Consider the following 24,088-nt stretch of genomic DNA (forward strand, 5'->3'; position numbering starts at 1 on the left):
TCAATATGCCGTTTTTCGAGAGAACGTCAAATAAATGATATGTGCGAGGTACTTCTCCATGATCTTTGTCATAAAAGACTGTGATAGAATGTTGCTGTGTACTTGGTGATTACAGAGAAGCAGTAGGGTATGGTGTAGGCTACTAAGAAGTTGACTGAATAGAGAAAAGCACCTACTTTGGGAGACAAGTTGTTGTCTTTATTATTTCTTTGTTTTCCTAGTGGAAAAGCAGAACTAGCTATGTTTTCCCACAAACAAGGTGGTGTTAGGAGACATGTCCCAGAGACTTTCAGTAAACCATGACATCCTGGAATGAAATTTTACAGATATGCAGCAAGTGTCTGCATTTAGTTTTCTTGTTTTCATGACAATCACTTGTTCCGTGTTCAGTAATTCTAAGCTGTCTGAATGGTTTTATGTGTGCTTCGTAGTCTAGTTTGTATAAAGGCCTTTAAAAGTTGAAAAGCTCAATTTTTGAATATTATTTATGGTATAAAAATAACAATGCTTGTAATTTGGCTTGCTCATTTTTGCTTATCATGTCCTCAAAAAGGTGACAGCCTCTGTTATTTTTCTTCAGGTATGCAAAGTCCAGTCAGATCAAGACAATGTCCAGCAGCAAGATATTTTTTAAAGGCAGTAGATTTCGTTATAGGTGGGTCTTAGCTGTTTCTTATTCATGGTAAATCATTTCAGGAAGAAAAAAAATGTTGGTAATTACTCATGGCAAATTCAGGGCTTTTCCTGCTGGAGGGTCTGTTCATGTCTAGCTGGTGTTGAGATTTCAAAGTCTTTCTGTTGCCTTTTCTAGTGTCACTTAAAAAATAAGCAGGAGTTTTCACACAGACACTTCTGTCAAGAGTAATTCCACAGCAGATAGCTCCACTTTTGGTGTAGCTTCTGTAAAAACAAGTATGTGTGGCCAGTGCAGAGATTTTATTTTATGCCCCCTGCTCTGAACCAGGAGTGAGATAAAGAGACAGTCCAATTCAACTCATATTATTCTACAACAAAAGGTTGCTTTTTCTTTGGTAGCTTTCTAGGCAAGTAGTCAACATAATTTTATTCTAGGACATTATGTATGGACTTTATTGTAGTTATTTTCCCTTTCTTTTAAATTTTGTTTAATGTAACTTAATTGTTCACATTTCTGTAGTTCTTGGCATGTATCTTAGTATTTATTTGAATATTCATTTCATCTTTTATTGCAGTGGAAAAGTAGCCAAAGAGGTTGTGGAGGCAAGCTCTAAAATCCAGAGGGAACCTCCTGAAGTTCACAGGTGTGTCTTGACATTCAGCCTTAAAGTTTAGGGACTGGGGAGGATTATTGCTCTCTACAGAAATATTCTCCTTCCTTTACTATCGGGTGCAGTGGCTGTCATTCTGAGCTTCCACTATTATGTATGCAAGCCTTAGGAAATCTATGTCTCACAATGCTACAAAATTTTGACAAATGTCTCCTATAAAGGAGAACCTAACCTGTGCTGCTTTGAAGCTGAGTTTAACTAATGAGTCAGATTGATAACTCTTATTATTTTTTGTGTTATGGCATAAACTGTTACTGTATGATCCTAACAGAAAAGTACATTCTAATTTCATTCCTGGGTTTTGTTTGATTTTCATAGTTCTTGGTTTATATGTGTTTGTGGGTATATGTCAAAGCCTGCTTCATAGCTTTTCCATATTGCAGTCAGATTAAAATGCATTCGGTAAAGAGGAAAAATATTAGAGAGTCTCTTTTTTTGGAGGAAAATTTGGCTTGTAAGAAATAAGCTCCTAGACTTTGTAAGTAAGCTAATGCTTTCACGTCCTTCTCAGTTATTGTAGTGGCAATAAAAACTCCTAAGAACCTGATTAAAGCACTTCAGAAAAAAAAGAGGACATCAGGCAAAACTATTTGAAACCTTTGTAAAAAACAGGTTACTTAACACTCTGCACATTCTACAGCCATATTCCTATTTTTGTTGAGATTTCATGTTTGGGGGGAATATGGTCTATTTATTTTTAATTGACTATTGATATTCTGTCTATATTTGATATAAAAGTGGATTTTCTTCACTAAAAGATGGGAAGATATTTGCAGTTAATATTTATGATATGTTGTCCAGCCTTACTATGTAATTAGTAGTTCAGCCATGCAGGCATGCTTTTCCAGATTACATTTTAAAATGGGGTAAGTGAAGGTCTAGAATGTGTCAAATGATAACACAGAAGGCAGAATATCGATGTATCATTGAGACAGTATAAAATACTTGGGCATACAAATGTATTTTAAATGAGAATAATTGCTTACTTTGGGAAATTAACTTATTGCCTACTTTCAAAGAAGTTTATTCTTTCCAGGATAAGAAAATATTTCTGTACATTTATTTTTTATCTTATGTTTTGCTTTTCTTTGATTTCTATATTTAGAAGTATTTTAAATACATAGTTTAAAATTTAGTGTACATAAAGAAACAGATCAGAAAGCAAACAATTTTATAAAGCAACATCATATGGATTTAACACCCATAAATATAATTACATATCTTTTATCATTAACCTTCTTACAAAGCTTGGGTTTATAATATTATGGAAGCTCCAAGTTCAGATTCTTAGAAAGACAGGAATACAATGATTTCAGATGCCTTTATAGCTCAGGTTGTGGAATGGGAGACAGGTAGCTGATCTTTCTAAAAGCAAATGCAGGCAAAATGTGTAGGAAATCTTCAGCTCAAAAAAAGAGGCATGTTTTTAAAAAAGTTACTCTTTGAAAGAGGATTTGGGGATAGGAAACGATGGCTTTTCAGAAGCAGAACATTCAGCAAAAAATATTTGATTGAAACATATATCTATATGTCGATATAAAGTGCCCTCACCCTCAAAGTCAATTCAGTTTTACCATGGTGGCACAAAGAAAGAAAAACGCAGTTGAGAGGAGGGTACTACTCAATATCTTTGTGTTTGGATATCACACTTAAAGACTAAAGTGTACTGAAAATCTGTAGTCATGCAAGATGAATGCAGTGGCAAGTTCTTTTGACAAACACAAAATGATTGATTTAATGTTTTGTAATGCCTGCAGGAGGCATCTTTGTAAATAAGTTTGGAGCAGAAGCCTGTGGGTGTTCCTAGGCACAACTTGTATTTCAAGAGTTGCTTGAGAGCTTTTCACCACAAGCACAAAGGTTCAGGGATTGCATAAAAAGCCTATGGATTTACCATTGGGTTGGAGTGACTATAATTATAATAATCTGAATGAAAACCGTCTGTGAGTAGTGAAAATTTAAACTAAATAGTTATCAGAGTGTGTTCAGAGAATGCAAATGAGGATATAGATGTCTTTGGGCATGTGTTATGTCACAAGAAATCATATCAATTGAGCAAGAAAGCTTGTTTATTCCCACAGAATATTTACTGGCAATGGGTTAAGAGTTGGACATCTGTGTCCCTAGTTTACCTAAATTTTTAGCAATACACAGTTCCATCTTTTGACTTGCAATAGGTTCTTTGTTCAGTTTCTTTATGTGGAATTTTAAGTTGAGCCTTTTCTGTAGACTTGAAATGCATTTTGTGAAACTTCAGCACTGTATCAATATACCATTTGAAGTCAAGTAGAATACTCTTCCACTTCATCTTTGCTTTTGTCAAAGAAAATATTTTATAATGGTTAAGATTTACTGCAAGATTCCTGCTCCAGGCCTGTATTGTGTAAATCCTAGATAACATATTCAAAAGAGCCATTTTATATTCTCAGTAATATATTTTTAGGCTAATAAGCATCACAACTGAAGAAAATCAGCAACATTCCTAAAACTTTCCAGAGCATATTCAACACCTGCTTCCAGGAAAGCCTCTAACAGTGAAGTAAGACAGGAAAGAGAACCAGCCTGAGCACTGGGAGGCACGGTGGAGAGGCGCTGGGGTGCATGGGCACCAGTGAGAGCGCTTTGTATCTGTAAACCACAGGGATACAGTTGTTCCTGCTTTAGTCTTTGATCCTCAGTACTCAAACGGTAACAAATCCTTTATCCAGTTCTGGAGGCAATGGAACAACTTTCCTCTTCCTTGAATCCAGATACTCATGTTTGTTGTGCACTGTGGAGAGAAGCAACACACTGAAATCCTGCCTAAGATGAAGGGAAATCAGGCAGTGTAAAGGAGGTAAATCAGCACAAAACCTCCCTCACACTTCAGATGTTGAAAAGCACTTCAGTGTTTACACCTGTGGAAGGTGTAACATAACACAGCTGAAAGCAGTGTTCAATGTGTAGTGCTTTTTACAGCAGCTCAAGGCCTAGTAATTAATGCAAAATTATTCTGAGATGAGACCTACTGGACTGCAGTTATTTCCTCTAAGCCAGCTGACCCTGTTTTCACCCTTCTTTTAGAACCAGCATTACCCAGAGTCGCAGCTCTCCCTCCTTGAACAAGCAACTAATAATCAACATGGAACCTCTGCAGCCTCTCCTTCCTTCTCCCTGTGAGGAGGAAGAGGTTCCTTTAGATGAAGGTGAGTCACTTACCTAATTCCTGCCAATATTTATTACAAAGCATGTGGAAAAAGGTGCGATACTGACTCAGGGATGTGGAAAAAGAATCTAATTATTTTCCTTGGAAATACATCATTAAACCTCTGTATGTCATACTCAGAAATTATCACTATCTCAAAAAAATGCACATAAGCCTTATGTGAGATACATTGTGAGGAAAGTTACTGCTATTTGATTTCTGTTTCAAAAAATCTTTTGAGTTTTCAGGCCAAAAGGCTCTTAGGAAATAGATAGTCTCAAGATGGCACCTTTTTCTAAGTAGGGTCAGCAGTCACTCATGAGTGGAAATTGGCAGTTTACTGCTGGATATTTTGTTTTTATCTATTCCCTTTACTTTTATGTTTCCTACTTTCTGCTTTGGTCTGCTAGTTTAATTTTCATGACACAAAAAAAGGACATTAGTTGAAGATCAGCTAGGAAAGTTCTTCTGTTACTTTATCTTCCTTGACAAAAAGGGATGGTTTTGGAAGATCAGTTTGAATTTATTCTGTAGAACAGTGTTTTCCATGTATTTCTTTATTTCTTGATATTTTAAATATCACATTGACAACCTTTCTTTTTGAGATATGGTCACTTTAAATAATGGCATGAGCATCATTGCCAGCTTAAATGAGGATAATTGCCTTCATCCAAATAAAAATGAAGCCAACCAAACAAAATCTGACACTGGTTCTTACTTGAGATTTAGTGAGGGAATTGTTTCAAAGGTTAGGAAATATGATCTTTGCTGTTAGTTTTGGTTTGGTTGTGGTTTTGGGGGGGGGGGGTGTTGTTTGTTTTGTTTTGTTTTTTTGTTTGTTTGGTTGGTTTGGTTTTTTGTTTTGTTTTGTATTTTTTTGGTTTTTTTGTCAATGGGAAACAGAAAATAGCCAAGTGAGTATCTTCCTTTTCATGGGAAAATGTCCTAATTTTGTATTATAGGAGTTGTATGAACATCTTGTGTTCATTCTTCAGAGTTTGGATGCTGGATGTAGCAAGACCAGGGTGAATTACATTGTTTGTGTGCATACCCTATTATAATTAGTAGTGGCAGCTGTTAGTGTTAGCAGTTACTAGTTTACCTCTGCTGTGAAATACATGTATCTGAGAATTCAGGCTAGTGCCACCGCTGTGTCTCCTCTGGGCAGTTGTCACCACTGTGGAGTAACAGCAGCTTGCTGCTACATGTAACCACATGTCCTTTCCTTCGTCCTGTGACCACACTTACAACTCTGCCTGACGAAATCAAATTTTGGAAATTGATGACTTATTGCTATATGTTCACCATTCAGTGCTTGTTTTAAATGTTTGTGTTGCATGAGTTTGAAAATTACATTTGCTTTCAGTCAGACAGATTACTGTTACTATGATGAACTAATAGACATATTTGCTGGTGGTATTTAACCACGTACTTTATATGTGCTAAATATCACCAGCTGCTAAGTTAACAGTGTTTAGACTTTGTTACAGTCTTTTCCTGCAGAAAACTTGGCTATATTATCAAATTTCAGCTTGAACTGATCTCACAGCTCTACAAGAGTGAGGCTGGCTCTTTTCCCAGTTATCCACTGTTGTGGATTCCAACCTTCTCCCTTGCACCAGCACTAATCATGCCACTGTGAACTGGGAGAAGGAGCTAAACCAGTAAATAAAATAATTTCAAAACAACAACAACAAAGTCAAACCAAACCAAATAACACTACACTAAATTAAAAAAAAAAAAAAAAAAAAAAAAAAAAAAACCACCAAAAAAAAAAAAACACAACCCTTAATGGTGTCCTGTTATTGTGACTCAACCTTTGAGTGGCTCACTAAGAGGGCCAGTGAAGGTCTTCTGTTGGGGTAAGGGCATGAGCAGGAGCTGTGGAGAGGGGAGGCATCCAGCCCTGAGACTGACACAACTGCCTTGGGAAACTGCTTTTGGTGTGCTACAGACATGAAACAGCCTTGGTGTCTCTGTGTATGTCTTGGCCCAGTGAAGCATATTTTCACTTTTGTTGTTCCAAAGGCAAAAGTCAGTGCTATCAGATCAATTAATTCATGCATGAAATCTCAGCATGGAAGTATCAAGTGACTGAAAAGAGGCTTTCATCACTTTGTCAAAATGACATTAATATCCTTTTACTGGAGAGGTATGTTTTTGCCTTTTTTAAATGAAATAGTCTACTCAATTAAGTGAAGGTATGATAGCATCTGGTGCTAGAAAATGCACAGACAATGGACTACCATCTGTAAAACAGTTGTCAAGTGATCACGAAAGGCAGTAATCTGTCTCACCAAAATCAGACAATAGATGGAGGAAGCCACAGAATCTGCCTCGTAGCACTGCAAGAAACATAATGTGTTCAACTACACATTAGTGGAACTAATGGAGCAAGAACTGAGCTTTACTCAGTGCTGCTGAGGCTGCACCTCTAATCCTGTGTTAAGTTCTGGGACCCTTATTGCAAGAAAGACATTGTGGGGCTGGAGAATGTCCAGAGAAGGGCACTAATGTGAGTGAAGATCTGGAGCACAAGTCCTTTGAGGAGTATTTGAGGGATCTGGGGTTGTTTAGCCTTGAGGCTGATGGTGAACTTTATCACTTTCTACAACACCCTGAAAGGAGCATACAGCCAGGTGGGAATTGGTCTTGTCTCCCAGGTAATAATTAATAGACAAAAGAAAGTGGACGCACATTGCACCTGAGAAGGTTTAGTTTGGGTATAAGAAAACTTTTGTTACGAAAAAGATAGGTCAGACATTGGAACAAACTATCCTGGGGCATGCTTGAACCTCCGTGGAGGTGCTCAAAAGGTGTGTGGGTGTGGTGCCTGGGGACATGGTTTAGTGGTGAACACAGCAGGGCTGGGTTAGCAGACTTGATGAGCTTTCCAGCTGTACTGATTCTATGAACGGGAATGAGCACACACATGCTACCGTCAATCTAATTGTCTGTCTCTGTGAGGGTACTCAGCTGTGTAAGATTTGGTTGTAAAGGAGAGGCATGTGGAGCTTTTGTAGGTACAACTATTTTAAATTTTTAGATAGTCTCTTGCTGAGAGTTAATATAGACCAGGAGTTTCTGAGTCAGTTGTAAGATTTTAAGATTTATCCCTTAGTTATGTGTAGATAAAACTATGGGGAGTGATTTGAAATTAATACAGTCATTTCTCTTTTGCATAAGCAGGGTCACATGAAACATATATGACATCTTTTACTTCTCAACATCAGTATGCAGGAACACACTGGCCTTTTTTCCATTTGCACTAAGATTTGATGCCTTGCATATTTTTATGCTTTTGTATAGTTCAGCTGTTACACTAGCAACAGCTAGCTGAGCTGGATGCTGTAGAAGTTTGCAATGTATGTTATGAAGCATTTGGAAACGTTTCAAATGTTGGAAATCTTTCACAACTTTGGCTGGCTGGCACTTGAGTCGTTCTATAGGTCTTCCGTTATGTATTGAACACACTGTGGTTAGATTTTTTAAGAATTCATGATTTTGAATTTTTGTAGCCATGTACACAAGGAGGAGTCAACCTCTTTTAGTTAGAATTTAACAATTCTGTTTTGGTTGCTACAACAGTTAGCAGAGTAAAAATGAGAAAAGATGATAGAATCTTACTTTGGAAGGGGTGACAAAATGGAGATAGGAAGGGAAGGGGTTGCTCACACCCACAAGAAAGTGCTTGTGGAGAAGGAAAGGAAGAGAGAAATCTTTGGTCTGGCAGAAGAAAGAGTAAACAGGACCTCTGCTGGATATTTGCACTATACAGGCTGTGTAGGTAAGGGAGCTACCAAAAAGATGCTTTCCAAAAGCTTCACTGAAGTAGATGTCTTTTATGAGAGAAATATCTGTGTGTAAAGGACACACCTTCCCTTCACAGGACTCCCTCCCCTACTCCTATCTTTCCCACATGTTTGCATGCACATCACTGATTTTTTGGTACAAAGAAAACAAGGGCATCAGATGATGAAGACTCAGATAGCTCAACATGTCATAAATATTACAGATGAATATTCTGGAAAGTGAGAGGCTACGTCCCCACCAGTACATTTCTACCAGTTTATCTCTTCTCTGTGGCTTTGGTGTACCATGAAAGAGTTTCTTTCCCACTAGGATAGTATGATGTTGTACATATGGTTGCCTTCCAACTTCCAGCTGGAGAAAATTATTAGCAGTCAGCATAGCTGCATCATGCTTCCTTTGGGAACCTGTATATCTCTGCTGGACAGGAACAGGAAAGTGCCCAGCCTTCTGAAACAACACCTCTTTCTGGCAGATAAGAATCTGTCCAACAATTGTCCTCAAGAGGGAACTGGAGCTCATATATAAAAAGAAATTTTTTTCGAGACTTAAAAATTTTCTGTTCTTCTTTTCACATGTCAGTTCATTTTAGGCTAGAAATGAATGTGTTTCTGTCTCACTGGTTTGCTTTGTGATTAAGGTTTGTAAGCACAGCATAAGATTTTTCCATTGTATCTACATGTTTCACAAATAATTTCTAGGCAGTTATGGGGAACTGACATTACTGGCATATTATAGCCTTTTAGAAAAAATAATGGGACTATGAATGCTGGCCTCTTTTTTAACTGCACTATGTTTTGGTGCCTTAGATATTTTTATGCCTCTGTGTGTGGTTCAGCTGTTATGCTAGCAACTGCTAACTGAGATGGGTGCTGTGAAAGTTTGTATTGTACATTATGAGGCATTTGGAAATGTTTAAAAATAACCTCTGGTTCTGTTCCCTGCTGGGATATTTTTGTTGGCCATGTTAGAAGCTTGTCATTTGATTCATTGAGAGTGACTTCTGTTAGTCTCTTAAAACTCAGTGGGAACTTAATAAAAGGTCAAAGCTGGTATGGCTAGAGCTTTTATAAGACTTTGAGAAGAAGAATTAGTAGTCAAAATGGTGAAATGCCTTGTAAAAATCCAAACCAAGAGAAGCATTCATTTGCGGATGGTTAACCACTGCAACAAGGAAGTGTGCATTCGTTTACTGCGGCATGGCTCCAAGATCACAGCCAGAAGGGCTGGTAAATTTACATTTATTTTCCTCAACCCCCTTTTTTAACCCTCTTACCCTAGTTTATGTTAATAGTTGTCTCTTGGAAAGGAACTGTACTGTTAATAACATGTGCAGCAGAGAATAAGGACAAATTACTGACAAGAAGGAAGTTGCAAGTGAAGAATGAATGAGACGAAACATAAGTTTGTTGTATTATCTTACAGAAAATTTATTTGAATTTACTTGTTAATTGGTAACAAATAAGGGACTGGAATTTTGCCTTTGTATTTTTCTGGGACTGAGGTGGGGGGAAATACTTTGAAACTGTAATAGTTTGTGACCAAACTAAATAGCTGTTAAACTAGAAGGTAGTAGATATTGAATGTGAGCTGAATGCAGTAGTTGAGATAGCTCAGCTTTTTACTTCAATGGGTTTTCCAGACTGTAATTTTCTTTGGTTTATTTTTCTAGATACTGAATAATTTCATATACTAAAAAATAGTACTAAGGCTGGTGGAGGAAGGTGGAGCTTGGGCAGAGTCTGATTTATCTCCGTTTTTCACTACACGCAAGAGGAGTGCAACCCGAGGAACAAAAAACATTCAGTATTGCTTTGCGCAGAAAAGTGGTGGGTTTTTTTTAGGAAATGCCCTTGCCAGAGATCCATTGTCCCCCCTATGAGTAAATATGTCCATTTCATCAATATCGTGAGGCCTTTTCTAAATTCATTTTTTCATACTCTCCATAGTAATGTTTGCTTTTGATATTTGGGGGTCTATAGGTTGAATTATTTCAGCTTTTACTAACCTAATTTAAATATTTGCATTGAATCTTCATTTCAGAAATCAGTTTTAATCAAAGAATTAACTAAAAATGTTCTGGCAAAGATTAGACTATTGCTGCTCTTTTGGTATCTGAAAATTAGAAAGCAGTGAGTGCAGTAAATACAGAGAAACTGCTTCTTGCAGTGATTTGTCTCTGAGTAGCAACAGCTCCTGATTGTCTTTGCTGCTTGAATTCACCACTCGGGGGAAACTATAGAATCTATGAGAATTCACCTAATTCCCTTGATTCAAAAATAGTAGCAAAATTGAAAAAGCATGACATGTGTTTTGAATTCTTACATCTCAGAGGTTAAATACTGGCTCCAAATAGATGCAAGACGTCTTGTTGGTTCAATATAATGATACTAATCATAAGAGATTTGTATGTTGGGACTTCATTAGTTCTTAAACACCTTGATTTTATAGTACTGTTCATTGTGTGTTACTCCTTTTCAAGCACACGTGCAAAAAAAAAAACGTATATCAGCATATAAAACATGTATACCAGCACCAAAGCACAGGAGGTAGCTTGTGCAAGTCTCCTAAGATGAGCCATAACTCCTCAGGAGAACCTTACTGCAACCCTTCCAGAACAAGGATGACTTGTGCCAGGAGGGGTCACCCAAGCTGAGTGGGAATACTGAAATGTCCCACTTGCCCTTTTGCTTGGATGCTAAGTTTTTGTATCAGTACTCAGCTCTTTTCAGCCTCACTGTCCTTGGCATGGCGCTGGACACTGACTCACTGCTGTCTCATCACCAGGTCCTTCTTTTCCAGAACTGCTGACAGATGTATCTTGTCTTCTCATTCCTGCTACCATGATACATGGTTGTCTCTCTCTGATGCTTCCTTCAGTCCTATTGCTGCTTAATCCTGTTTCTGGAAAGGGATCAACAGCTCTTGGTTGAGCTCCTTCCAGGCCAAAGGGAGACTGAAGACAGTCATCCCAGAATGCCTGCCATGCAGTATGCTCTGCTCTGCTCCTGCCTCTGTGCTTTGGGTGCCCTTTGTGGGGTGCGACAAGCAGAGCAGTGGCCTTCAGTGGCTGTACTAGCCGTGATATTGAACACCATGACACAGCACAGCTGGGAGGTGAGCTGTAATGCCACAAAACAGGCACCTCATATGAACTAGCAGCTGGGACAGGCTTCGCTCCCTTCTAAAAGTTCTCATTAGACTAAAGCAAACAGTAATGGCCAGCAGGAAAGCCAGGTCACTGCCAAGAAAGGAGTTACTATATATTGTCATTGATTAACTCTCCTTGCAAAGCTATAACAGGTGTCTTTTATGGGCATGGGATGTGGGTATGATACAAATCTGTGACCTCCTGTTTCTGGAGGCTGGAGGTCTGGCTGTGATGCAAATCCTGCTTGATACAGATCCTGTGTAGGGAAGTATTTAAATTCACTGTGATTCTAGAGTCTGTCACATTTTTCTACATTTTCTTTGTGACCTTCAGGGACTTCACTCATGTGAGAAAATCCCCTTCCCTCTGAAAGGTCATTCTGTTCATAGTACAAATGGATTTTGTCCACATGGAAAATAAGCAAAGGATACACAATATTTCTAGAGAAAGATAAAAAGGACAGGAAGGATTTCTTCTAATTGCAGCCTGTCTGGCATTTTTTGTTTACATGTGTGTATGAAATATTCCTAGTATGGTACTCTCTGGACTATATCTAATTTTCCATTTCTTTCTTTAAAATGATGGTATGTTCACACTTGTTCCTTTCTCCAACATAAATGACTGTTACAGGTGTGTAGTTGTGTTTCTGGTAAGAAAAGCCATGTGCAGGATATCTGGCCAACAGACAATGTGTGAACTGAATTTTTTAATAAGCAGATGTTACCTTTTCCTGGGTGCTGTACTTCCAGCAACTGCCACTTCTTAAGAATGGTGGAGCTGCCCTTCATTTCGTTAATCCACAGCTGCTGGTTTGGCCCCTGTAGAAATATTAGCAGCCAATAACTTTTATGTCAGACCTCTTGCACGTTCATGTTCACAGCAGATGACCATAGTAATTTCATGTCTTATTCAGCTGCTCATGTTCCTGGTTTAGAGAGATCACTGTATTTGGTGGAAGAGGAATATTGAGTTTCATCTAGGCTAATGAGATGTCTGGCTTTGTGAAATTTGTTAAGTTGCCAGAAAAATGTAGCAAACATCTGCCGTGGATATATAAGAAATAAACCTGAGTTTATCTACCTTATATTCCTGTAGTCAGTATTAGAAGTTTCTAATTTATGGAATGTAAATTGCCAGCAAGAATACAATGTAAAGAATGGAAAGAAGAGTTTCTTCTCAAATGTAATTAATTAGCAGCTCATAGTCCTTTAAATCTGAACAGCACATAAATTTTTACTATTGTTAAAGAGGTAGTAGACTTTTCAAAATCTTGCCAACGAATTCTATAAAATGATAGCTTTATAAAGGTAGTACCAAAATAATTTTTATGTATGAATAGGAGAAAAGTATTTGCAGTAAAGTCATGGAATAATTATAGAGTATAAGAAATTTGGCTTGCTTTAACTTTTTTTTTTTTCATGAAACATTTTGAGGATTTTTTTATTTTAACTTGATTTTATTACTTCAGATAACTGGCTTTCTTGAGTAAAAGAGCTATGGCTATCTGAAAAGTAAAAATATCCAAAAAACTTTCTTCTCTCTTTTGTGTTTCTGGAATATTCTGGAATAATCACTCTCTCATTTCTGCTTTGCACTGCACTATTACCATCAGTAGTTACGTCAGACCCTCTAAAGCAGATCTGATGTACTGAAGCATTGTAAAGATACTATCCTCTTCAAAAAGCTTTTCCAGTTTTTGGTAATTTTGTACAGTCTGGTTTTAATATGCAAAATTATTGCAGAATCTTCTTTCCATACATCTATTAGATATTATAGCTAGGAAGCCTGACTTTTGCCACTAGGCCATGATAAATTTAGTATCATTGTTTTAATCTCATTTTTTTCAGGTGTCCAGCTGCCAAAGGAAGAGATTTCAGTTCCTGTGACTTCAAGCTCTCCAGTAAAGGATGCTGGAAAGGGTGTTGACCTTGCCATTGAACAGGAAGAGAAGATGAAAGAGGAGCCATTAACCATCTCAGAGCTGGTATACAATCCAAGTGCTAGCTTGCTGCCCACACCTGTTGATGATGAGATAGACATGCTTTTTGATACCTGTCCAAGAGCAGAGAATGAGAAAGATGATACCGATTCATTTGAGGAACTTGAAGCAGATGAAAACGCATTTTTAATTGCAGAGGAGGAAGAACTGAAAGAAGCTCGGAGAGCCCTGAGATGGAGCTATGACTTTCTAATGGGCAACATAGAGGTGAATGCTTTTGTGAGGAGTTTCTCCAGACTTTTTCTTGTAGGCCTTGGACTACTGTTGTTCGTTTTCCCCCTTTTCCTTGTTCTCTTGGAGTCGGACCTTCAAATATCTTTTCTCCACGAAATCCGCCAGACGCCAGAGTTTCAGCAGTTTCATATTGAATATTACTGCCCCCTTAGGCAGTGGATGGCTTGCAAAATAAACTTCATCCGTAATATGCTGGGCAGCTTTTAAATTTTATGTGAATATGATACAACTAAGGGCTATATTCAAAATTTCAGTTAGTGACAGCTTTCCATAATGCCCCTGGGCCCATCTGTTGGCAGCTGCCTTCATATCTTCATGTAGATGCTGGTTTTGTTGCAGACACTTGAGGTTCTTAAGTTCCCTTTATATACTTAAATTGTCATTTTAGTTACCAGCTTGTACAGTCACCTCTCAATAACCAAAAAGAAGCTTTATTTTATAATTACATTTCAGACTTCCAGCTCATTTATTACATTATATAAGACTGGGTCACATTAAGTTTCACTGTCCTTGACCTTTCAATCCAATCATCACTAAAACTGATGATACTGAAAGAAAACCTTTTTGAATATACTCCTTAGTACAACAATCTCTTCTAACCAATGCCTATAAAAGCAATGTTTATGCTGGGGTGTTTTTTGTTTGTTTGGTTTTTTTCTGTTCTTTTTTTTACATTTTTATGTGTTGAAGATATTTTGGGAAATTTTTTAGTAAAAGACAACTTACAATGTTATTTAAACGTACACATTGGTAAGAACAATGCAGAGGGGCATGTAGGGTGTTTTTAATGTTTTACAAATTATTTGTTTTTAAACTACGGCTGGAGAATGAATGAATTTAATGTAGCTTTATATAAAGGGACTGATTTTTGGAAACACACAGAAAGTTCACTCAAGTTCAGTCGGGGCTACCTGGGGGAGGTGAAGTGACAGCAAGTATGCAAAAGAATTTCTGAAAGGCACAGTTCTAAAGCTTGGGGAAGTGGGCAGAACTGAAATGATCCTTCCTCTTATCTGTCAGTTTGTCTTCCACTTAATCAGTTCTGTAGAAAGTCTTTACAAGATAGAGATAGTCCAAGTATGTTTAGAGAAAGATTGAGTCTTCAGTTTAAATGTAGAATATTGTACATAATGGAAGACAATAATATTAAGTAGTAAAAAAAAAAAAGAAAAAAAAAGAAAAAAGGACCCAAAAATAAATTAGTAGGTGAGCGAGCTACTTTTAAAAACCATAAAGAAGATGAAAAGGTGAAAAAGGAGTAAGTTTTTCATACTTTTTACAAAGCAAAGCATTAGGCTGTACAGTTGATATAAAAGTAATCTACTGGCTCACAGTTAAAGGCTTAAACACTTTAAGAGACGCATCTTCATGCTTGATGCCCTTTACGACTAATCTCTAAGACATATTTTCTGTGCAGACTAATATGCTTCCTTTCACATATAGCACCATACTTACCCTCATTCCTTGTTATTAGGAGCCCAGTTACAAGATCTAATGCTATTTTTTGTAACATGGATTTGTATATCTAAAGGTATCCCAATATAGCTTAGAGAATACACTTACGTAAAATCTTGTCAATGCTGAGGACATTTGAAGGCCCTCAAATATGCCACAGAGGTTGTATTTAAGACAAGAAAGTTTTTCTTCTTCTTCTCCCACAATCTTAGTGCAGCCTTGTTTAATATTTAAATTAAGGAACTTGAATTTTGGCTTCAGACTCCTTCTCCTGCATTTATGAATTGGAGACATATTTGAGGCTATTTTACTAGATGTGCATTTAACAGATCGTAGCTACATGTCTAATTCCTACTAAATAAATTCCTTCAGTTTCAGTATCAGGGAATCTCTTTTGCTTGATTTTCTCTTGTAAGCCTTTGCAAGTGTCTAGTTTTAAAATGGCAATTTTCATAGAGGATTTTTCCTTCCCTTCTAAACTTCTCCAGTTTTTAAAAGACAGAACAATTACAGGGCTTAGGAGTTCCTTTCCTTAGCTGAAAACTTTTGGATTGCTATTCATCTCCCCTCCAAAGACTAAATTAAAAAACTGTCGTTTTTTTATTGTCTTTGTTTGTCCTTGCTAATCTGTTTCCCAGAAGAGTCATTAATGATTAGTTATTTAATGTCTCTTTCTTCCTGTGCTACTTGCAGCTAAATGATCCTTTTCCACAGGGTAATAATCATTCAGCCTAAGAGAAGCAGAGAGTGGACAAATGTAGACATTTGGTCTCAACTGGAAATTATTCATTTTCATTGTTGGTAAACAAAGGGGTCAGAAAAGGTGTTTTCAGTGGTGAAGGCTGTGAGAGCAGACATCCTAGTGGACTGTGAAGACATGGTTCCTTACAACTTCCTAGAAAGTGTGATAATCACTTTAAAAGAAAAGTTAAATCTGACAGTCTTGTCCCTGTGAATTGCAGCACTCCAGAAGCAGGAATATTGTAATGCTTGATTTAACTCTTGTCCAAAAATAGCTCACTTGCATGAGAACGTAATCTCAGAAATTGTGCGGTGCAGTGAAGTTTTATTTAGGGTTATATGCAAGTGTGTGTGCACATTTTCTTGCATTTACTAACCGTGTGCATACATTCAGACCTGGTCTTTTAAAATTTTCAGCTTTCTTTCCTGATATTCCTTTGTCTATCAAAGTAATTTAACAGTCATGAGAGTCTAAGCATTTAAAGGCTAAGACCATGTCATACATAGGAGGATGTAGGTGGGCACGTTCAGAGAGTAGCAGCTTTTTACTAGTAAAAATGACAGACTTGGATTATGGAGCATCTATAGGTACAGTATTGTGTATTTCTGTCTGTGCTTGGATTATATTGTAAAATGTTATGTACTTGAAATCTATTTTGTGGTTTGTCTAACATTTATAAACACAACTCTGGGAAGAATTAAAAATGGTTTTATTTCATGGAGTGTAAGGGGAAAATATACCTGTAACTTGAGCCTTATCTTTGTACAGTGAATTTCACATTTCTATATGTCAACATCTTGATTGTTTTGTATGTTGATATGATGGCAGGAATCCCTAATAAAATTACACTGGAGAAAAAGGTTCTGTAGTTACGACAGTCCTTAAGGGGAAAGATTTCCTATAAACAATACTTTCTGTCATTCAGTACTTGGAATATAATATAGTACAAATTTCTTATGACTCATACATTGTGATTTTCTTTATTCCTCAGCTGGTGAGACACTAAAAAGTGCTTTAAAATAGGATGTTATTAACCATTTACCAAGAGACTGTTAGTTTGCTGGATACCACATAAGAATGAGTCAAGAGTCCTGAGATAAAGTTGCTACACACAGACTAAAAACTGAGGGGCTGGTTTTACAGTCAGGCTCTGGTAGTGGACATATGGCTGCAATCTTTTAGAGGCAGGTCTGGCTAGAGTGTAATGTAGGAAAATCTGTGCTTTCTCACATTAAGATGGTTAGTAGCTCTGACAGAAAAAGTATTTGAAGAGAATAGCTCTGAAGCTCTGTATATCTGAAGAGAAAAAGCTTTGGTAAGAAATGTACAGTCTGCGATGAGACAATTGATAAATAATTCAGAGGAGCTATGATAAATAGAAGATACTTCCTGAGCACATAAAACATTTAGATGAAGATATTACTGTACTGTATAGAAAGTGCCAAAATCTAAATAGACCCTGGCAATTCAAAATGTAAAAAACCAGGACTGTATAGTACAGGTAGACCTATTTATTCAGTTAAAAGGATGTAGGTTGTAATCCAACCTTCAAAAGAGGTTGTGTTCCTGTTTTAACATAAGAATAAATATACCCTCCTCAACATTGTTTGTATTCTGAAGTTCCTGCTGTAATTTATGAAACTAGCATTTTTAAAACAAAGTATTTTAACAAAGCATTTGCCATAAATTCTTTCTGAATAATGACACAAATTTCTCTAAAATTACAACTCACTGAAATGTCCTGCCAGAGGTGCCTTTGAAGAAATTAAGCTGCATTTTTGCACCTAAAAATGGTCACTGTAGGTCCTTGACAACAGTGTCAATCAAACTGGAGATTACAAGCTCTGGAAGGCAAGAAACTTCATCTGGACGTCAAGGTACATTTTTTAGCATTTTGTTAGGTTGTGTTGGCTTTTGTTGTGTTTAAATCCTGAAGGAAGTAATCCTCTCTTCTGTTTGCATGGATTTGCTGTAGATTTCCTTAAAGGTGACGTTTTATATGGAAAAAAATATGTCTGAGACACCCTGTGAGCATTCCAGCTGTCACAGCTCTTAAATAGCATGCTACAAGACTGATCCCATAATTTACATCTTTCATACAAAGGTCCCTTTGCAAAAGTGATTCCCTCAGCAGCTTTATCCTCAGAACTTTGAGGGAGCTGCTGTGGCATTTAGAAGCTGTCTTGCTTGGAATTTCTTTCTCTTAAGGCAGGTGATGGATGTATATCTCAGCCAGATTAACTCCCTGAAGTGATCCTACTTTGCACTACTACAAAAGTTGACAGTTTGCCCACAGGTCTCATAGATCACTGCTAGAAAGTTATGGGCACTGTTGGTCCCTGTGATGCTTAAGGGTGTAATAAGAATTTATAGCTGTGGCACAACTCATCACACACACATTGACTGCTGTAAGCAACCACAGATCAGTGCTTGTGTGCTATGTCCAAGAACAACAAGACATTAATTTCTGCAACATCATATAGTGATGGAGTACAAAACACAGTTCTAAAAGTAAAAATTCAACGTGTGCTTGAAAAATTACCTGTTCTCATATTTCATTCTGACTTTTCCCATATCAGCTGACTTAATTTCACTGAAGAAATGTCTGTTGAGCTCATGAGATGGCAGATACTTTGGATCTTCATCAGTGTCACGATGAACAAAAATTACCTACTAATTGCTAGTTGCAAAAGATGAAGACACATAATTGGTTTGAATGGACTAAAATCCAGGTGAAATAGGTCACATCTCTGTGATTGAAGAATGAGTATATTTTTTGAATCTATTTAATTATATATAAGATTTAAATATATATTTAAATGTACAACAAATATGTAATTATATAGTAGGTATTTCCTGGATAGAAGAATGGTTAAATATGTTGATTGAATAGGACACCTAGTTCTACAAAAGCCTGTAAACAGAAGCGCATAGCCTCTCATTTGTAATACTATATATCTTATTTCAAATTCATAATGGAAAGCTCTACTGCATATGGTGTCTCCTGAAAATCCTAGTTCTAAATACATTTTAAAATATTTTCTGTGTTTCAGTATTATGCACATGAATAATTCCCTAAAGAGAAGTTTTGATAGGGCTGGAGGTACTTTTGAATTAACTTCTAGTGCAATGAACCTCTCAATAGAAACTTAAATGTCATCTAATGTGTCTTCCTCAAATCTTCAGGTTCTTGAATATTCAGGGTCTTCCTCGAGATAGAGCTGTATGCATAAAATGACATACACTTTGGGTATGGTAAAAAAGGCATTTCTGAAAAGCCAAACGAAAATAAAGCCTTCTGAGCACCAAGTTTGCATAAATCTCCTTGAGAGCTAAGTCAACAGCTGCAATCCTCCCTCAGAAGGTGTATAACCACTGGATATACACAACTCAGTAACACAGTGACCATCACCACTGCTTGACTGGCTTTGCCTAGCTCATGGCATGTGCCATTTCTGCCTGAGACCCTGATATGACCATAGGGAACTGTAATAACAATAACTGTAATAACAAGTAATAATGTAAGGAAATATCTCTGCTGCATTAATGGACATAAAAACAAAATAAAGATTAACTGGAGTGAAAAATAACTTGAGCCTATTTTGTTTCATAGCTGTCTAACTTACTCTTGAAATTTCAACCTACAGAATAGCTGAACTTATATTTTCTTTGGACAGATCACCAGAAGGGTTACTTACCATATATTTGAGACCATTATTATATCCCCACAACTTTTGCATTCTCACATCTATGGAACATCCTCTTCAGTGGTTCCCCATGCCCCTTTTTCCAAGGTGGAAAACACATTGTTTTCCCAAAAATTTATTTGGGAACCTCAGAAATGAGATAAAACACCATGTCTCTAAAGAGCAGAAGTGCTATCAGTTCTCAGAGAAAGGACTCATCTTCTAATGTATGAGCAGCCCTTGTTATAGTGCCCCATAGCTGTGCTATTTTATGTGCCTCTAAAATAGCACAGCAGACATGTTTCATGTGGGAAGGAAGCTCAGAAGTTGAGTTCTGCCAGCCATGTACTCATGACTTACTCCTTTGTCTATGTTGTTCTTCTAATCAAAGTCTCCTTTGTTGTTATGATTTAGGCAATTACCCTCCACAAAGCACAAAGCTCCACCTGTCAAAATGTGATTCTAAAGTCTCTATTCTGCTTTCACCCCCCATGTGCAAATTTAGTACACACCCTGGATGTACAAACAATTGTACTGAGCTTCAGCATAGCCCCTGAGCTGTAAGATGTGTACAACTCATTCCTGAATTGTATGCTGGACAGTGTGACAAATTTCCTAAGGTCTATAACAGTGCCTAATATGTGCAAAGTTTTATGACTTGCATTGCAGCACTCACTTTGCTGTTTTTTATTAAAACCCCACAATTATAGACAATTACACTATAATAGTGCTCTCAGAAATCTGTTTCAAAGATTTTGGCTCTGCATGTGTCACTGCTGCCTCTGTGTAACAGTCCTGGCTTTATGGTTGTACTTTGCATATTGAATTCTGGCATTATGGCAGGGCAGCAAGAAGTGCATTTAGTAAAAATTGAGAAGCACAACTCTGAAATCACAAGATATTCCCCCCCCACAAGAAGCTTGAGTAATGCATCACAAAGTAGCAACCTAGAAAAAAGGATATAGCAAACCTAAAATTGTGTAATTGCTACTAAGTGTTAATAAAGTAGACCTCACATCATGCTACACCTTTTAAAACTCTGAATGTACATGAGAAAGCCTTGACAATTATGGTATTTATATTCTCTCCAAAGATGTACAAAGTAAGGAGTATATTCCTATTTACAGCTGTATTTATCCAAGTGTTTGGCTCTCATATAGGTTATTAAAAAAAAAGTAGCAATGACAAAACACACAGTGGTGTTATCAGCTATTAACTGCGTGTTCTTCAGAGATTGTTTTACTACAAGTTTCTTTTTCCAATTCCTTCCTGTTTATGGTGAGTGTGTGGTGGATTTTGCTTTTTGGAAATGCTGTAATGAATCAGACAGGAGCTAGTAATGTGGGAAAAGATGTTTTAAAGGTAAGTACCATGTCAGATTGAACTAAAATCAGTAAAGAGATATGGAGAACCTAAGCAAGTCTTAGCAGAATATCCAGAGCGAGACACACAGGTCAAGACTCAGGTAATTGGGATCTCCTGCACCTACTTAATTGCTGCCATGATGAAAGTCAGTTAAAAGTGTAAGTTAGCTGAATAATTTACTGAATAAATTGAATAAAAACTTGAGATTCCTCCACCCAAAAAAACTAACCATTCTGGCAAAAGTGTTATAGTCCTACTCAGCTTGAATAACACTATCACTCAATTTCATTATGACTTTAAAATGAAGTTAAGTATGAAACACATTTAACCCAAATATAACCAGCATCACCAGATGTCTTACATTTTATTGTTTGTGATCAGTTTCTTTTTAAGATGTATGTATGAAGATGCTAACTTTTCATTCTACTATTTTTTTCTTCTTGTTCAGTCCACAGAAATTACTACAGGTAATATAAAGGCCAAATGGAGGTAGAGTCTACATGTAAATACTTGATCCATTGACTTGACTATAAAGAAGCAAGATATTTTATTTCTTTCTTTTCCTTTTGTCCCAAAGTCATTACTGGGTTACATCACTCCAGATGTTTTAATGTATAATTCCCATATTGTAATCACTTGCTTTGTTCCATCTAAAAACTTTTACCCAATGTTTTTAAAATAATTATGAAACAACATCACTGCAGTTAATTCAGTACTTTTAATACAATCACTAATTTTAAGAACATATTTTTACATTTCTCAAAATGTTTTTCCTAAGTTGTTTTCTTTAAAAAATTATACCTACCTAGTTGTTTTTAGCAAGTAAAGACAAGGTACATGGGTACTAGTACCAGAATTTTATACCTATGGAAACAGCACTTTCCAACAATGTTGTAATTATAGTGCAAAATACATTATATGATTTCAGAGAGAAGCTGTGAACAGAATATAAGAAAAAGCTCTATGAAGCAAGGCCAATGCAACTTAAATAAGGGGCTACAACTTAGCTTATCTAAAACTTTTAAAGCAGCTATAATAATAACATTTGTTAATAATTTACAGCCTGAAATTTGAGCTTAAGTTAGAAAGAATGAGTATAAAAAGATGTCTAATATATTCTGGGATCCTGGGGATCAGAAATCTGTGTTTATCACTGAATACAAAATAACTTGTCAAGCACATGTCCTCATTTAAAAAAAAAAAGCACTGTTCAAGAGTGTCCTCTTGTGGCACTACAGAATAAGCTGTATGAAATTGTCTTGGATAGAAACACTTAACAAATTCTGGAGTTGGTTGGGGTGGTATGGTAGAAAATTTTGTTTGGTTAGTCAGTTGGGGTTTTTTAGGTTTTGTTCTGTTAGTTGGCTTTTTATTTTTTTTAATTATACTAAATAAATATTTGCAAATGTGTTTGAATTGGTATGTATAATTTTAGGAATAAGTGCTTCAAGGTTAGTTGATCTGAGAACAAGCTTTTACACCGGTTCAGGAAGACAAAGTGCATACAGCTTACTTATAATTGCAGGTAGCAATCCTCAGATCTGCAAAAGCCATATTCTTAACCTTTAATTTACAACACATTTCATTTGGAGACTACTTCATTATGGATGTCATTTAATTTCCTATAATTTTAGAGGAGCTCTCCCATGTCTAACTACTGAGTGCCATTTGTGTTTGACTGTCCTTCTGACAGCCTTGTGGTGATGATGCTGCCTGCTCCCCTCAAACCATATGGGTGCTGCAGCCTGCTTGGATTCACCCCAGTGGCTTTGCTGATGTAGTTGTTGTTTCTGAGGCCAGCAGATTTGCTGGAGCAGATAATTGAGAGAGTAATATTTTTTTCCTTGATTCCTTTCATATCTGGATCCATGTGTCCTCTGGGCCAAGAGCCGAAAGCCAAAGGAGGAGGAAGACCTTGTCAGCAGTAAGGTGTGTCTAACATATCTTATACCTGAAAAATTTTATCATATGACTTGTGAATTCTGACTTGTTACTTGCTTTATATGAGTCAGCCTGCTTAGGTGAGTTACTTGGGCAAAGGAGTAACATCAAGGTGGGATCAGAAGTCCAAGAATATTCAGTGTTTCACCTGTAATTCTTGATAATCTGGTATCAATTCACCTTAGTTGCTGTAAACACTGTGGAATCTTCAGACTTTAAGGAATCTGGCTTGCATTGAAACTATCTGCTATCAGTTTTGTGTTGGGCGAATTTGTCCCCAAAGCAGCTTCTGAATGAATTTATTTTTAATGATTATTTTAACTTGTAGAATTGATCTGTGAAAACACAAAATCAGTCTTGGATGCACTGTCAGTCACTGTCAGTGTAAACACCACCCCCTCCCTCCCCGCCCCCTTTCACTCTTCCCTGTTTGTTCATTATTAAAATAGATATTGATTAACTTGTAACATATTTTATTGCCTTGTTTCCTAAAATAAAAAAGTAGCAGTAGGACTCCAAGGACTCAAATACTCAGGGAAAGTACTTTAAAAGGGTTTCTATTTTAAAGTGTCTACTTTCAAATAAGCACTTCAGCCTGAATGAGACATTGCTGAAGTTCCTTCATCTTAAGGGAAATTCATGATTACAGAGGTGAGCACTGAAAACTTTTTGAGATTAACCCTTATATATTCAGTACCATGCAGGATAATGATACCTATACTATGTTTCTGTTCAAGACATTGTTTGTGGAAATACCTTCATAGTTTTATTTCTGTTGTACCATTTAAATTTCTGATATGATTTTCAAATCAAGCAATGTAATCTTGTTTGACCAGTTTATCCAGCTGGCAGCCAGTCAGCAGTAGTGTTCCTCAAGGGTCTTGGGGCAACTCTGTTCAATATTTTAATTTATGACATGAATGAGGCTATTGAATCTTTCATAAGTAAATTTGCAGACAACACTAAGCTGGGAGTATGTGTTGACCTGCTAGAAGGTGGGAGGGCTCTGCAGAGAGACTTGGAATGGTTGGATGGATGGGTAGAGTCGAACTAGATGAAGTTTAATAAGTCCAAATGCCAAGTCCTGCACTTTGGCCACAATAACCCCCTGCAGTGTTATAGGCTGGGGATGGTGTGGCTGGACAGTGTCCAGCAGGAAAGGGATCTGGGGGTTCTGGTGACAGCAGCTGAACAGGAGCCAGCAGTGTGCCCAG

The 24,088-nt window shown here is 37.0% G+C and overlaps 1 protein-coding gene across 1 annotated transcript in view; it reads left to right on the plus strand.

Annotated features, from left to right (window-relative positions):
* The window catches only part of FRMD3 (FERM domain containing 3), a 104,576-nt gene extending 87,835 nt beyond the window's left edge, over window positions 1–16,741 (plus strand). Inside the window, exons 11-14 of the mRNA XM_066339567.1 lie at window positions 581–655; window positions 1,212–1,280; window positions 4,371–4,492; window positions 13,300–16,741. Coding sequence (XP_066195664.1) covers window positions 581–655; window positions 1,212–1,280; window positions 4,371–4,492; window positions 13,300–13,892 — 859 coding nt within the window. The 3' untranslated portion in view covers window positions 13,893–16,741. The remainder of the gene's footprint in view (window positions 1–580; window positions 656–1,211; window positions 1,281–4,370; window positions 4,493–13,299) is intronic.
* The last annotated feature ends 7,347 nt before the right edge of the window (window positions 16,742–24,088 follow it).

Source organism: Sylvia atricapilla, chromosome Z (assembly GCF_009819655.1).
Source record: "Sylvia atricapilla isolate bSylAtr1 chromosome Z, bSylAtr1.pri, whole genome shotgun sequence".
In the NCBI taxonomy this organism is placed as follows: domain Eukaryota; kingdom Metazoa; phylum Chordata; class Aves; order Passeriformes; family Sylviidae; genus Sylvia; species Sylvia atricapilla.